This window comes from Choristoneura fumiferana, chromosome 17 (assembly GCF_025370935.1).
Source record: "Choristoneura fumiferana chromosome 17, NRCan_CFum_1, whole genome shotgun sequence".
Classification (NCBI taxonomy): domain Eukaryota; kingdom Metazoa; phylum Arthropoda; class Insecta; order Lepidoptera; family Tortricidae; genus Choristoneura; species Choristoneura fumiferana.
The window spans coordinates 13,672,054-13,688,780 of record NC_133488.1 but is presented as its reverse complement, the minus strand read 5'-3'; the positions used below and the strand labels follow the sequence as shown (position 1 = coordinate 13,688,780).

The 16,727-nt window shown below is 38.2% G+C and overlaps 1 protein-coding gene across 1 annotated transcript in view; it reads right to left on the bottom strand.

Annotated features, from left to right (window-relative positions):
• The window catches only part of Duox (dual oxidase), a 55,326-nt gene extending 38,599 nt beyond the window's left edge, over positions 1-16,727 (bottom strand). The window contains exons 1-2 of the mRNA XM_074100695.1: positions 16,457-16,727; positions 6,058-6,157 (exon numbers count right to left, since the gene is read on the bottom strand). Coding sequence (XP_073956796.1) covers positions 6,058-6,139 — 82 coding nt within the window. The 5' untranslated portion in view covers positions 6,140-6,157; positions 16,457-16,727. The remainder of the gene's footprint in view (positions 1-6,057; positions 6,158-16,456) is intronic.

Below are 16,727 nucleotides of genomic sequence, written 5' to 3'. Positions count from 1 at the left end.
TGTATACATCGACCTTATGGTTAGTGGCATAAAGGTGTAGGTATCTAGATATTTTTGAAGCCTTGGTTATAAAAATAATAATATATTTATGCCCTTGGCTGTAATTGTCAGCTACATTTTGAGAGCATTCTCTCAAAATGTAGCTTGACAAGTAAGTACTCTTAAAGTACACGAGCTATGAAAGAGTAATAAAAAAAAACCTTATTCATTATTTAAGACCCCAGTGGTTTTGCGTAGACAGAAAACTGAAACATTTGCAAATGAAATCACTAATTTAGTGATCCCCTCCCGGGTTTCTCGGGTTCGTGGTGGCGCCATCTACCAACAGCTCACTACAAGCTGCTATACCTACTTAGACATTCATGTGTGGATGACACAATGAAGTGAACTAGTGTAAGTTTATTTATTATGTTTTTCATCTGTATTTTCTAGTTATAAGTTACGCTTGTGGACGTTTTGGTTTTTACTGTAAGTCCACAAGATAATCTTTTTTTATAAATAAATGCATAAATAAATAAATGAAGATTCCGTTACTAATTAGATACCTGCTACATGCATAACTGGGTATAAGAAGTGCATTTATGAGTGAAAATAAGTTTGAAATCATAGTTTAGGAGTAGTTCGAAGTTAAGACTGTTTTACTTAGCGTGTAGATTGGTAGTTATGCTAGGTATGTTTTCTCTTTAGCCATTTTTAGTTGTGCTAATGTTGTAATCACGTCGATATATTCAGCACCAGTGAAAGTTCTACCGAAATGAAATACAATAAACGGTTTTATTACCTACAACTGTAAATTGAAATAAATAACTAACGAAACTTTTGCAATTCCTTATTTGAAAAGTTAAAATACTTTGTGGCAAAGTAGGTACCTACAGACAGATTACAGACAAACATAAAATTGGTTATACCATAAAAATATCAATTAATCAATTAACAAATAATTATAAGAAGACATCAACCTTACACGATTTAATTGTTTTATATCCCGAGTTAAGTAGATACGCTATTTGCGTGTATAAAAATAATTATTGACATAACTACGTACGTTTTTGGGTAAATATTTGAAGGAGATAATGATTATGATTGCTGATTGAATGACGACGTCTATTCACAATATTACTGCTATTGGCACTACTTTAGGAAGTTTGATGCTGCTAAAACGCAATAATCTATTTAATAGGTTAACCCTTTTTAATTGGTAGTATAACCAAAAGAGTTTTCACATAAGTAGTTCTTTTGTAAACGCAGATTTATATAGGTACATACATACATGATATCTTTGGATAGTTTTGTTCATTATTCGGATAGTATAGGTATCCAAAGTAAGTAATACAATAGGCACAGAATTAATGACATTGTCTAGATATCTCGTAATATTATAAATTCATAGATCTGTCTGTATTTTCTTTTTAATTTAAGGGTGATAAAATGACAATTGCAAAACAGTTAACTTTGACACAAATTTTCATCTACGACAGAGGATACATTCCAACGGCAATAATGTAGGTATGACGCCACATTTACAGAAAGAAAGGAATTTCCGTCCACAGGCTTTACGTTTTATTCATATCGACGAGTCTCGTCGCGGAGGCATCGCCGGCCTTCAGCTTTCACTATCGCGATATGTGCGCCAGCGACGCGGTGATTAACGCGATGCGTGCGCGAGCGCAGGTACGACCACATTACCTGCTGGGTGTGTAATGATCGGTATAACGACATTTGATATAATTTCACTGGATATAACAACATTTGATATAATTTCCAAAGATAGGAGCTTCACTGAACTTTTTTATAAAATAAACCTTACCTAACCTAACGTACATCAAATCGAATTAATAACAATAGAATTAAGTTTGGCTTTTAAGATAAATTGAATTATATCAAATGAAAATTATATAAATTGTTGCATTATTGAATTGATATTGTTGTTATATCCTTCGTTACGCACCGTTTCAATTTCATTCAATTTCTTTGTAGGTACATACAGGATTTCTCACTATGTTTTTCTTCATCGCAAAGTTCGTGGTAAATTTCAAAAAAAAAACGACAAATCAGAGGTACCTACCTAATATCTCGGGCTCGAATCTATGACCCTCTGCTTGAAAGGGCATAGTTCAAACCACTAGGCTAATACTATATTGTTAACACTGATTGCGAGGAATTATACTCGCAAAAATATTTGCTTAAAATAAATATTGTAAATGCCATAAAAATTAACGTTGTTCACAAACAAAGAAGTGTGTGTCAGAAAGCATTGACCTCACTCTGAGCTGGAAATAATAAAACAATTAAGCAATTACCCATACATAAGCTCAAACAAACACATTCAGCTCATTGTATGTTTAGTGTGCACACCTACGCCTGGACTGTCCTAACTTAGCACATTAATAATTCAAGTAAAAGAAAAAATACACCTACAATATAGGACTAGCTGTTAGCGGATTAGCTCCCGTAGATGACCTCGTGAGTATTTCGAATGTGCCAAATTTCATAGCTATAGTTATAGGCTACAGTGTTGGACTGTGTGTTGTCTGTCAGTAATGGTATTGTTTTGAAGTTATATGTATACTCGTAGACATGGTATGGTAGATGGTTTGGTAGGTAGATAGTGCAAAGTGCATTTTTTTGTTAAAATCAAGCTCCTACGCTCCTCTAAAAACTAAACTGTTGGCTTGAAAAGTAAAAAAAAAAAGAATGATAGTAAATTTATATCAAATTAACGAACGGCTAAGTTTACTTGATAATTATTAGTAGTTTAACAGTCAAATAGCAGCCTATTATATATATAAAATATACGTACTAGGAAAATTACGTACAAATTACAAAATCCTTAAAAACATAATATTAGCTACTTGATTTGGTCGTAAAAACTACGGAACCCTATCCTGGGTGTGTGCGGCATGCTCTTGGCCGGAGCGAGACGCTAGTCCCACTAATATTATAAATGAGAAAGTTTGTAAGTCTGTTTGTTTGTTTATTTGTTACTTCATCACGTCTAAACCGCTGAACCGATTTAGATGAAATTCCGTATAAGTACAGATAGTTTGCGTCCCAGGATATAGGATAGTTTTATCCCGGAAAATTTGAGCAGTTCTCGGGCGATAGTGAAAACCGAATTCTACGCGGACGAAGTCGCGGGTAACGGCTCGTTTTTCATAAAGCAAACCTTCTTGGTCATTTTTTTTTATTCGACTGGATGGCAAACGAGCAAGTGGATCTCCTGATGGTAAGAGATCACTACCGCCCGTAAACATCTCCAACACCACGGGTATTGCAGATGATTTGCCAACCTAGAGACCTAAGATGGGATACCTCAAGTGCCAGTAATTTCACCGGCTGTCTTACTCTCCACGCCGAAACACAACAGTGCAAGCACTGCTGCTTCACGGCAGGATTAGCGAGCAAGATGGTGGTAGCAATCCGGGCGGACCTTGCACAAGGTCCTACCACCTGCAAATTAAATGGTTGTATAAATACTTATATATATATTTTTTAATATAAGTTAGAGTGGAATGGATCTTCGTTATAAAACATCGCCACACCAGGCCATAATTAAATTAACTACAGTTAATGGACTTTATAGTCTCACGACTAACTAACACCTGAATCTAGAACTTTGTTAAAAATATAATAAAATCAGAATACTCGGGCCGGATACGCGAGACATGCTGACGCCCGGTATTTAATATTCAGGTAAGTAGGTATTGGATTACAAAAGTTATCGGAATTTACTTAATTGGTTAGCAAACATTTTATTATTTTTACACTAATACCTACACAGTCATAAAATATAGGTACTTAAGTGCCTACCTACTTTTATACCAATGTAATAAGTTTAATTCTGCGGGTCCATATCGGCTCGCATACTTATTGAAAGTCCGAATGTAATGTTTGTCAGAATGATCGTTTGTCATAACTTTTTATTCTCTGAATCCAATAATTGTTCAGAATTGTTATCAAACAAACCTAACCTAACCTATAGCACACGCGGCCACGACGTACAAAATACGCGTTCTTGAATCTACATAAGTGTAAGTTTTCGGTTATAAATACGTCTCGATCGCGTTCGCGTTAAAATCTCAATTTGTATGGAAACATGAACAGCGCCTCTAGCGGAACGTTTGTGATGTATTTTGTAACCGAAAACTTACACTAAGGGTACTGTACACGCGTCAATGTGTGCGTAAAATACACAGGGCTGACTATCGCAAAACGCTAGTACTATTAAGTACTACCAATGACATTTAAAGGTACTTACATGTAGGTATGGCTTAGATAATTATGTGGAAATAAATTTAATCGTTAATCTTACCTATTTATTTAAACCTACCTACTTAAAATGTGTCTGTCTGTTTATGTCATGTATTAATCGCGATAATTTCAGAAATCATTATTTATTTACAAAGTAAGTAGGTAGGGTACCCTTATCATTTCGCAAAATTATTGCACCCAAACTAAGTGCCGTGCGGCAAGCGTGCGGGCCGTGCCGTGCGGCCGACAAACATCGCGTTGCGCACCCGACTACTTTCAACTTTACTGCAAATTTCCTGCAATCTGCGCTTGACGGGTGGGGTAACTCGAATCGGTGCGGGGCGGAGCGTGGCCATTCTGTACGTTAGTACTATTATTATATTCTGTGCCTATAGTTTTCTATTGGATGACCATATTTATTTTTCAGAAAACTCTTAAGGTTTCAGTGGGAAAAAATTATGACAAACGATGATTCGGACAAAAATTACGGTATAACTAGCGAAGAAGTATGCGAACTTTGGCGCCCCCGTCCATAACTTCGTAAATCAATTTGATTAAACTCCAATGCAAACACTCAAGCGTAAACTGTAATGTTTCGTAAGAAAGTAGCTATCACAATAGCAATCTAAGGTTGACCTTGGCTTAGAAGCGGAAGTACCGTCAAGGATACGGGGAAATGTTCTGCGTCGTGACTGCTGACTCGACGCACGCGCCGCAAATGTCAAGATCTCGACATCACTACAAAGAGTTCAAGTACCTTAACGATCTAGATTTCAACATTTAACACCGGAACCTATTGGGGTGTTGAACCGCATTGAATATGACTCAGAAACCAGCGATGTCTTGGAAATACTGGTATTTGGTTTGTTAAGTTCAAAGCCAAATGCACTTAAAGTACACAAGTTAAACAAGGCTGGTACCTAAGTAACATTACGGGCATCAGTTTCATTCGGCTATGGAGCTATTCGGCCAACATTCGTGTTGGTACATTTTATCCAAAGTCATCTGGATTAATTGATATCTATAAAAACCAAACTTTACGTGAATATACAAGAACATAGATGATGCAATCCGTCCCTAATATAGCGTAATTTTAGTTTCCCAAAAGGAGAGCCGTAAAAGGTCCGCGCTGCGTGCGTGCAGACAGCTCGAATCAAGACACGTTGTAAATCAAGAACCGCATAGCAACTGCATAATACAACCGCGTCTCGATGGAGATTCGTGACCGATCAACACGCGGCGATGTGCGACAATAAAGCAGCTCACATCCTTGTAGTATTATTACATGAGCACATCCGCCTGAACGCCAGCGATGTTGTGGAGATCCGGCCTAACCGTGCCCACACAGTTCTACTACAGTAACTACTCAGTTGTAGATAAAGTACCGGTTCTTGCTTTACCGCGACTACATTGTACAGTTTACCGAGCTATATAGTCCTATTATTTAAGGCAGCAAGCAAACATCCTAAACTGTCGCTCTGAATTTGTAATTTTTCATATTTGTCTTTAGTAGACGTAAGACATGATAAATCATCGAGTAAATTAAGTTAACTTGACAAAGTATCAGTCAAGCCCATGTTGTATTAACTTCACCAAGGGCGGACGTTGACACTTAAAACACAGGTAGGAAAAAAGTTAAACAGCAAATGTTAATCATTTTGTACACAATTAAGTAACAAAAAACGCACACACCTTAATTAAAATTGTGGTCCGCATCACGAGCGAAAAAAGTACAATACATTATGACATGTCACTGAATAAGTTTCAAGCTCAGTGATGGATTACCAGTAATCAAGGTTCAATTACCTGGATCCGCTAAGCATGGGGTAGCAGCTGCAAGGACCGCGACCAGCACGAGCAGCCGGCGTGATTCGCTGTCCACAAACATGATGCGGAAACACAAAATCTGCAACCAATTAGATTAACTATATAAAATTAATTCATTTCATTTCTAAAACAGAATAATATATTTAGTAAAATTAAGTTCATAAACCAAAGCATAATCTTAAAAGGAAAGTTGAACGTTATAATTCACGTCCTACGTACGATTTAACTTGTTATAGGCAAATATTATAAGGATTTAATTAATTCCGAATAGACTTTCGATAACATTTTATATTTTACACCTGCTAATAAAGCAACCAAAATTACTAATAGTGCTATTAACAGAAACATGTGGGATTAAAATTGGATACCTTGCGATTGATTGAAAAGTATGTTTGCGTTGTTAGGGTTCTGGAGCCAAAATGGCAAAAACGGAACCCTTATAGTTTCGTCAAGTCCGTCTGTCTGTCTGTCTCTCTGTCTGCCTGTCCGTATGTCACAGGCATTTTACTCGAAAACTACAAGATGTATATCAATTAAATTTGGAGTACAGATGTCTTGTCAAAGCAGCTGTTTAGTTTTGTAGTTAAATTACAAAAATAATTATTTATAGGGGGGCACTCCATACACACAACAGAAATTTAAAAAAAAAATTAACCCTAAACTTGGCAAGTTGGCAGGTGTACTGAATTCAAGCCACGTTGGATTCTTGTAGGTAAAGCTAACAAAATAAACTTAAAAAAAAATACAAAAAGATGATCTAAAATTATGTATCTTATAAGATGCAATGCCAAGATTAGGGTTAACTTGCATCAACGTGTGGCACATAGCTCGAAAGCTCTTTTGAAAAGATAGTAAGGTTTCTCAAAAACTTTTTTGATTAAGTGAACATTTCCGGAAATAATCACTCCCAAAGTAGCAAAAATTGTGCCCCCCCCCTCTCTATCTTGTAAACCGTTTGTCCAAAAAATATGTAAAAAAAATATGGAAAAGTAACGCTTAATAAATAGGTACTTTCAACGAAAATTGGTTTCAACATGATCGGATATACCGTTTTTGAGTTATTGCCGAAAAACTGCGATTCTCAACAAAAGGACGTAAGTGCCGTGAAAATACGCTCTTTTTCTGGTAATAGATTTTAAGATTGTAGTGTTTTAATTGTGTTATAACGCACATAATATTACTTGATTTTTTTCATAATGGCTACGGAACCCTATCTTGGGCGTGTCCGACACGCTCTTGACCGGTTTTTTTTATTGAATGTGATCATTGATTACATTGGTCGACTATTTAGATGATGCGAAATAAATTTTGCGGAAGTGACTATTAGTGGCTTGACCTTATATTTTCTGAATCAAAATTAGACATGCATCGATTACCCTTTTAAGATTATAGTACTTATTGCAATTAATGAATCCAATTCGCATAAAGGTACCGGTAGCGACGAGCAATAAAGCAATAACGTAAATCATACTAAAACAAATAATTACAGGCTTTTAGCAAACCATTATACAAAGATAAAAGGACAAAACGTACCCCGGGAAAACCGTTTATGTAGGTAGGTGAATACGGTCACCGTTGATCTTAATATAGAACTGATCGTCGCCAGATAACCATATTAGTTGAATTCACGAGCTGTTTGCAAAGCATACATATAAAGTTTAATCTCTAAAATCGTCGAACAAGATTTAGTTGTTCATATGTGCTCTTTAACTTGCTTAGAATCTCACTAAAATAATCATACATGTTATGATTAGAGCGATGGATGAATAAATTAACACTCTTCTACTGTGTGTACGTTGTTTCTACGAGGGGGGTATTCACTCGCGTCCGATATGTTACAAAGAAGGCAACCTTAGGACCGATCTATAGATGTAAAAATAAATAAGTAGTGTAACAACATACGCCGCCAGACGGCGCTAGCAGTACTGCGCCGCACGGAACGGCCAAGGTTCAACCTGCGCGGGCGACCAACAGATGGCGCTGGCTGTAGGTTCAAACTCGCTAACGCTTGTCCGCCGGCGAGTGTTTATATACGGACCCAAGGAATTGTTTGTTGTCAGAGGTAGGAACTCAGCAATGCACGCTATGCGCTCTCACCCTCCAGTTGAGTCGTTTTAGCGTCCTTGTCTAGAGTCTATTACACGGCTGGTTCTCGAATCTCTCCACCCCCGCTGGAGTACTCGCGTCCAGTATTGTGTAATCTCTGTAAGTTAATTAAATTTAGTCTCTTGTAATAAGTTTGCGTGTCTTTGCTTCATTCCCCCGCCTCTCCGCTACAACTGGCGCCCAACGTGGGGCCCGTCTACGTGACGTCATCGTCGTGCTACGCGTCTCATCATCGGCTACGAGCTACGACACACACTAGACGACCCACAAACTAGCAAATACATGAGTGGAAGAGGATTGGGGACTGCGAAAGTAAAAACGCCAACCTTCGTTACGCGTTCCGGACGAGTCACAACGACGGTTAAAAGAAGTAAACCAACCAAGATGCTGACTCCCGAACAATTCTCGCAATTTTTGGACAGAATGCCCACTGCTGCGCAACCCAATAGGGGTTCTTTTATAAACTGCACATACAGCTATGATGGCGCAAAGGATCCCGAAGTCGTCGAGACATTCCTGACTGCAGTCAATATTTATAAGACATCCGCTGATATGGGAGATGTAACGGCGATAAACGAACTGCCTCTATTATTGAAAGGTGAAGCTGGTATGTGGTGGCTCGGCATCAAGAAAGACGTAACATCATGGTCTGAATTTGAAACACGGTTACGTGAGAATTTTACGCCAACCCGAGAGACATATCAAATATATATGGACATCACTCAGGAAAAGCAACTAGCGGGAACCTCGACAGAGGATTTTGTGCGCCGCAAACGTATGTTATTCTCACAATTACCCAGCCCCGGTCACGCCGAAAGTCAGCAGCTGGACATGATATTTGGGTTATTAAGACTGGACATTCGGGACAAAGTGGCACGTTCTGAGGTCAAGGATTTTAGGGAACTTTTAAAGAAGGCCAAAGCTGCTGAACATATACTTCAAGAGAAATATAATGGTTTCAATCCAAGCGTTGCCAACCCAAACGTGTGCCATGTAGAAACCCGATCAATGTCAACAAGAAAAACACGATGCCGGTTTTGTAAAAATTACGGTCATACAACTGAAACCTGTCGAAGACTGTCGGCACAGATGAACATGATGGCTCAAAAAGAAGTGGTTAAGGTTGACACTTCAGAAGCGGTGACACAAATGCCTTCACCATCGACACCTAGGTTCAGCTGTTACGGCTGCGGTACACCTGGTGTAGTGAGGAGCAACTGCCCGAGATGTCATGCCACCAAAACCCGACCCGAAGCTGCAATTTGTTCTGCTGATGTGATTATCGACGCCAGAGATCGCCCAGTCGTTTACGTTGAGATCGGTGGAATAGTCAGCGCAGCATATCTGGACTGCTGCGCCAAGTCAAGCATTGCTTCTTACTCACTTTACTGCGACCTAAAACAAAAGGGCTACACTTTCAAGGAGGTTGGCATCGGCATGACATTGGCTGACGGTGTTCGAAAGCAACAGAACGTACTGGTTACCAAGGCTCCTGTGAAAATTCACGATCGTACGGTGTTGACAACCTTCTTAGTCTTACCAGAGTCTCGTCGCAATCAGACACTTCTTGGAGTGGGATTCATCCAAGACGCCCATATAAGTATTAACTTGCCCCAATGCACCTGGCACTTTGTGGACGACCCCACGCAGGATTTCGAACTTTATGAGGAGAGCTTTATACAATTTGGTGAACGAGTTGAATTGGCTGCCTTCACCCCTGAGAACGACATGTCCCTATCACCATCACTTCCCGAGGGGAGCAATACGGCACGTTCATACGGTCCCCTGATAAGGCTGGATATCCCATCGCCTCCTAAGAAAAAACCTCACATCGAGTACCCTATGAATTACTCGCCCATATTGCACGCACTGTACGAGGATGCCAAAAATGCTCTCAAGAATTATGATGAAGAGTGTGACGTAGAAGGACTAGACGAAACGCTCTTTCCGTCGACCTCAGTTTTTTCAGTTGGTGTTGAGAGTCCCAGCGAGTTTCGATGCCAGTAGCTACGCTATCGGCACAGTTCGAGTCCAGGGGGAGGGTCAAGCGGAACAAACCGTAAAATATACCAGTCCACGCTTGAAAATATGTAGATAAGAAGAGGAAGGCCAATGAAATATTCTGGCCCCGCGGCAGATCGTTCACAAAGCCCAAGAACTCCTGTCCTACTCGTCGAGTCGCCTTCGTGGACAGAGGGGGAGATCTGTAACAACATACGCCGCCAGACGGCGCTAGCAGTACTGCGCCGCACGGAACGGCCAAGGTTCAACCTGCGCGGGCGACCAACAGATGGCGCTGGCTGTAGGTTCAAACTCGCTAACGCTTGTCCGCCGGCGAGTGTTTATATACGGACCCAAGGAATTGTTTGTTGTCAGAGGTAGGAACTCAGCAATGCACGCTATGCGCTCTCACCCTCCAGTTGAGTCGTTTTAGCGTCCTTGTCTAGAGTCTATTACACGGCTGGTTCTCGAATCTCTCCACCCCCCGCTGGAGTACTCGCGTCCAGTATTGTGTAATCTCTGTAAGTTAATTAAATTTAGTCTCTTGTAATAAGTTTGCGTGTCTTTGCTTCATTCCCCCGCCTCTCCGCTACAGTAGAATATTTTTACGACACTTGCACCTGGGGACTAGTCAGACCACTTTGTCAATATGAATTATTCGAAATCGTAATAAATACAAGCTATTAATGAAATAAAAAAACTCATGGACTTAGAACTTTAGTTATCTTTGTTATATAATCAGTATCTATCAAGAATTACAAAATACCTGACTTTGTTTGATAAAGCAAATTTAAAAGAAATAAGAAGCTTGTTTAATTGGCTGTAGTATATTTAAACATAGTTAATTTTGATTGAGTTTTGAGAACGGAGAACCGTTTCTTTCGAGTTATCGCATTTCCTGGTTATTATTAACATTTGGTTTTCCCAATTTTCGAAAATTTCGCAGGATTTCATCACATAGTGTCCTATTGATATTTTTATAAAGTACACGTATTCTTATTTTGAAAATTTTCAAAATCCCAGATATCTTAACAACTGCAGAAATATATTGCAACACATTTTGAACTTATTCAAAGTCGCGTTCCGCAGTGGCGATGCGCCGGAGCGCTTGGCCCACATATCCTTGTTGTGCAACAGCAGATTCACTCTCACACAGCACACAGCCTATCTTGGACGCAGCTATTTGCGCTGCAAGCTATACCAACAACATTTTTGTAAGCTACCAAAAAGTCACACCTATGCAAGTTGTGAACAGATTCTATCCTTTTTTGTGTGCCTAATAAATATATTTCGTTGAAAAACGTTGATGTTAACAGTTTCTACTATGACAGTTTTGATGAATTTAATTTTATCTCGAACAAATGTACCTCTATTTATGTAAAATTGTAGGATATAATAAATTTACTGTATTACGATTTTACTGTGGGCATTGAAATATACATAGGTATTGATCTAAATGAGAATATATTCCATAAAGTTGGAACAGTTATAAAAGATACCCGTTTCGTTATGATTGGCCGAGATAAAAAAAAAAACTATAATACATTACTGGTTCTTATAGACAAGAAGGTTTCGAGGTGAGTTGTCAGTTAACTTTTTCATTCAAAACGATATTATAAAGAAAAATGTGTAACATCATTTTGCAAAAGTTTAAAATGAACTAGTTTAACTTCGTTAAGGTGTCTTTGCGAAATATTGAATCGTAGCAGGTTAAGTATATTTGTTCGTAAGTAATAAAATTCACGACTGTAGGTACTTGCGTTGAAGTTCTTCGAGCCCTCATAAATAAAAACCTATAGCCGTGTTTAGTATAGCGATGTACCTATCTATCTATCTATGTAATACCTTTAAACTAGCAATTCTTGTACATATTTCGCGGATCTCAGAAACAGGCTCCAACGATTTCGATGAAATTTGGTATGTAGCGGTTTCGGGGATGAAAAATCGATTTAGCTGGGTCTCTGGGAAAACGCTTGTTATCGAGTTTTAGTCTCGCTTACGAGCACATACCCTTGCCAGGTATTACGTCTCTAGGCTTATGTGCTCGTAGTCGATCGCCCAGGTACTTTTTATACAGAAGCCTTATTGCCTAACGCGCTTGGAATTACGATTCACGATCGTATTTCATTCACCACTTTTTTCTGTCTGCGGTATAGTTAGTACTTAACGTCTGTTAGTACTTAATGTCTGGTTGTGACTATTAAAATTAAATATAAATTTGCAGACTGATATTTTGAAATTAAGATGCATATTTTTAAGGCAGAGATGATTCGTGCTGTAGAAACGCGGAGGTTAAATTGCTAAATGAACCAATCACAAACTAGCCTGTACTCATACTAGCGATCTTTACTTCCGTAAGTGACTGTACAATTCTCCATACCAATAATTTACGCCGTCGCTATCGATTACGGTCAATGTAAACTCATGGTAGTGGTGCCGTTTGTCAAATGGACCTTACGACACTAACACCATCTAGCGATATTTTGCCTGTCAAGAAAACTTCATTTGAATTTGTGTCAGCATATTGCATTCTGTTTTACTAGTATTTTAGGACAACACGCGGACGCGGATAAAAATAACTACTGAGCGTTTTTAGGGTACCCGAAAGATGACAAACCAAACCGAACCATATTAGGTACTGTCGCTAAGCTTTCCGTCTGTTCGTCTGTCTGTCACGGGAAAGTATCTTGAAAACCGCAATACTAAAAAAACTGAAATTAGTAGTATTTCCATTGCCGCTGCAACAACAAATTACAAAAATAAAAATGGGACACCTGACACTAATTTTGATATAGGCCCAAACTAAGCAAAGTTTGTACTATGTATACTAGGCAACGGGTAAACATACGTATCTAGATAATACATACTTAAATACAAATAAATATCCAGGACCCGAGAACAAACATTCGTTCATTTAAATATCTTCCCCGACCGGGAATCGAACCCAGGACCTCAATTTTCGTATCAGGCTCTCTAACCACTTGGCCACATAAATAAATAACAAAATAATACAATAAATAAATTGAAACTTACGGGAGAGTCACGTACAAGAAACGATTATTATAGTTTTGTTTGTTCTCTACAACGTTTAAAAATACAAACCTTAAACTCGAAATAAGTAGGTAGGTATACTGATACCAGGTACTGCATATCAACAAATAATAAAAAAAACGGAAAAAAATATATATTTTCTAATGGGATCTCAGCTGCTGTACTACTTTATGAACTTTAACAGGTAAGTACTTACCTAAACCAATACTTCGTTTTTTTAGCATTAGAAAGAAGGTAAGCGATCTTGACGTGTCTTTTTATTGAAAAACACTTAAAAAATAAGTTACAGCAAATATGTAACAATTAGCAAAGACATATGATCATTTACATGCTTTTGGTATCATAAATAATAGTTATATACTGTTTTTTAAAAACGTTTTTCAATAAAAAGACTCGTCAAGATTGTTTACCCTTTCTCTAATGCTAAAAAAACGAAGTATAGTCAGTTTAATGTTTAGAGATGTACGCGCCTCTTGGCCGGTTATTTTATATTCAGTCGATTAACTAACTAAACCGAGAGATAACAATTCGGCATTTGATGTAGAGTAATTCATCTAAGAGAAAATCTGAAGAAACAAATGACTATCATTTATTTCTTTCAAATTAATAGACCATAAAAACGTTTAAGGCTCAAATGATCGGGTCGAAATCGGTCCATAACTACTTGCATGGCGATTATTTCTCATGATGGGGCCGATAAGCGTTTGAATTACTAAATAAAATAATGGGCGGTCATGTATAATTGCGCTTAGGCAACCGGCGTGAATTTGACCCATAATTGTTTGCGGACAAGGCCGGTTACCAAATGCTTGTATTGTGCGCACCAAGACGTATCTTCTATGGTACACGAACGTTAGGCACGGCTCATTGGAGTGTCAAAGCACGCTGAAGACTAAAGTACCAGGAATTGGTGCAGTAGGCTTGCGTGGTGGAATATGCGAATTCATTGACGGACAATATGACGTAACGGTTTTTTCTTGCTAGTAAAAATTATCAGTTAAAGATATCTTCGAATTTGTATTGTAAATTCACATAATATGAATAAACACAGAACACCTCGCACTTTTAACACACCTTTGACAACAGAAGTTTTAAATGTTATCTATTTATCTAGAGGTAAGTAGGTATCTCATACCTACCGTTAAAGGAGCAGTTCTCTATTTTATAAATAACTAGCGTTTACCCGCGGCTTCGCACGCGTAAATCATTAGATACAGCAGTTGAATTGAAATTCCGAAATTTTATTAAATTCTCATGGGAATCGTGATTTTCATTGACGTTATATTATAACAACCATGCCAAATTTCAACGATTTCGATTAATTTTGCTATGTGGGGGTTTTCTGTGGCGAAGGTTATAGTTTGATTATTATCTTCTATTTATAATTTTTGCTGACTCTTTTGGGTATTACACCTAACTCGTTACCACTTAAATTTCTGTTATGATCAGTACCATTACCATGAGTTTACAGTGACCGTACTCGATAGCGACGGCGTAAATTATTTGTATGGAGAATTGTACAGCGCCTCTACAAATAATTTACGAAGTCGCTATCGAGTACGGTCACTGTAAACTCATGGTAGTGGTACAGCATTACGCTGAGCCAGTGTCCGATTCACAACCGCAATACATACTAACTTACTACCTATCTATACTATCCTACTTAATAATAATAATAATATATTGTTGTGTCTTGTGTAGTGTTGTGAATAAATGTATTTCTTTCTTTATTTCTATGATTTATGGCCAGAAATCGTGAACTAAAGTGTGTGTACGACGACGGCCGCTATATCACCACAAAATTAGTTTTGCCTTAGGGTCATAGCTCGTGTATGTGCTCGTGTACATGATGAGACAGCACGTCAGCAAATATAATACGAGTCTGGCCTTCGAGCAACGTTAGCGAATACTTTGAGGTTTGATGGCGACATATTGAAATTGGGTGTTCAGGTACATGATCTTGGGATTTATTTCAAAGAACTACAGTAGGTATTTATTAGAGAACATTATAGATAGCATACATAGTATGGAGATGGGTCGAATATTTGTCGCCCGCTCAAATTATGGATGAATCACAGATGAATTCTAGTTAATTATTATAATGCTTAAGTGGGCCAGGTTTACCTTGCAGCAGTTTACATACAAGTACCTATCTAATTTGCATAACATCAATATCATACATGATTGTAAGGGAAATCTTATATTCATATATTGGGAAGTTCGTAGAAATTCCATAACATCATAAATGAATAATTTAGTAGGAAACGATGTCTTTTACGATGGCTCAATTTGTCTTCGATCAAGAATGAATAGAATTTTATTAGTATGTAAGAAGAGGTATATGTGCTTCCTATTATGTCTGCGATGCGGTGTTTGCCCTCGCGTGCATCATAATATCATATGCGATTGTAATAGGTCATTGGCAGGATGTTAAAGATCCTGAGTGAATCATACGGATTTTCATCACTATGCAGCTTTTGCCGTAGCTTACCTAACATTTAATTCAAACGGCAAACTGTTTTAATATGGTCCATGAGACTTTAAATAGCTGTCCCTACAGCGTTAGATAAACATCTATGGTATACAATGTCTCCTACTGTTGCGTGACAGTTCGGATTTTAAGGAGACGATTCGCGTCATTTCGGCGTAGGTACTTGTGTGAAGTCATGCGGAAATTACGCTGATCGTTAAGTGCTATTGGGGGTCAAACGCAAAAACTAAGGAACTGCATTAATTATAATGACGAGAATGGTATGATAGGCTATGTAAGTTTTAATATGTAAAGTTAAGTTAAGTTAAAGTTAAGTTAATAATATGTAAAGGTATTCATGGAAACAACTGTGTTGTAACAGAAAAGCATTATTAGCTGATTTATACATTATAAGCGATAAGATGGTTTATTTTATTTTAGTGGCCAGTCTAACTGGAAGCCAAGAATTAAAATTCGATCGCCTTCAATATTAAATTTGTTACCCAGTCAGAAGTATCTTAAGTATTAATTTTAAAATAATCGCCATTAATATTAATGTTCAGCGATGAAAAAACATTAAGGTGTTAATTTTTAAATTCTTCGGTAGATGCACAATTTATGCACTGGTCAGTGAATCCCGCTTCGCATCGCGTCCTTGCATTCACCACGAGACGGTGCCTTATCATTGAATGTCATCGTCTAACACCAACTGGACCACGGTTAGTAGAAAGGAAATCCAACTGAACTCACCTTTAATTATGATTAGGCATCATGCCAGCGAGCGTTTTGCAGACGCTTCTTGTTTATCTGGGACACGATAAGTAGCACTTATTAGGATTTGTATGAGAACAATGCGGCAAGTAATTGTTTGGATACACGTAATATTCGCACGAGAATTGTTCACTGAGCGAAAGCTCGCGGAAATATTGTGTGAGACACCGGGGCTTCGAAGCGATCGACTCGCGCGCGTCTGCGTGTGCGACTCACGGCGGCGACCGTTTCCCCGTTTGAGGTGTCGCGA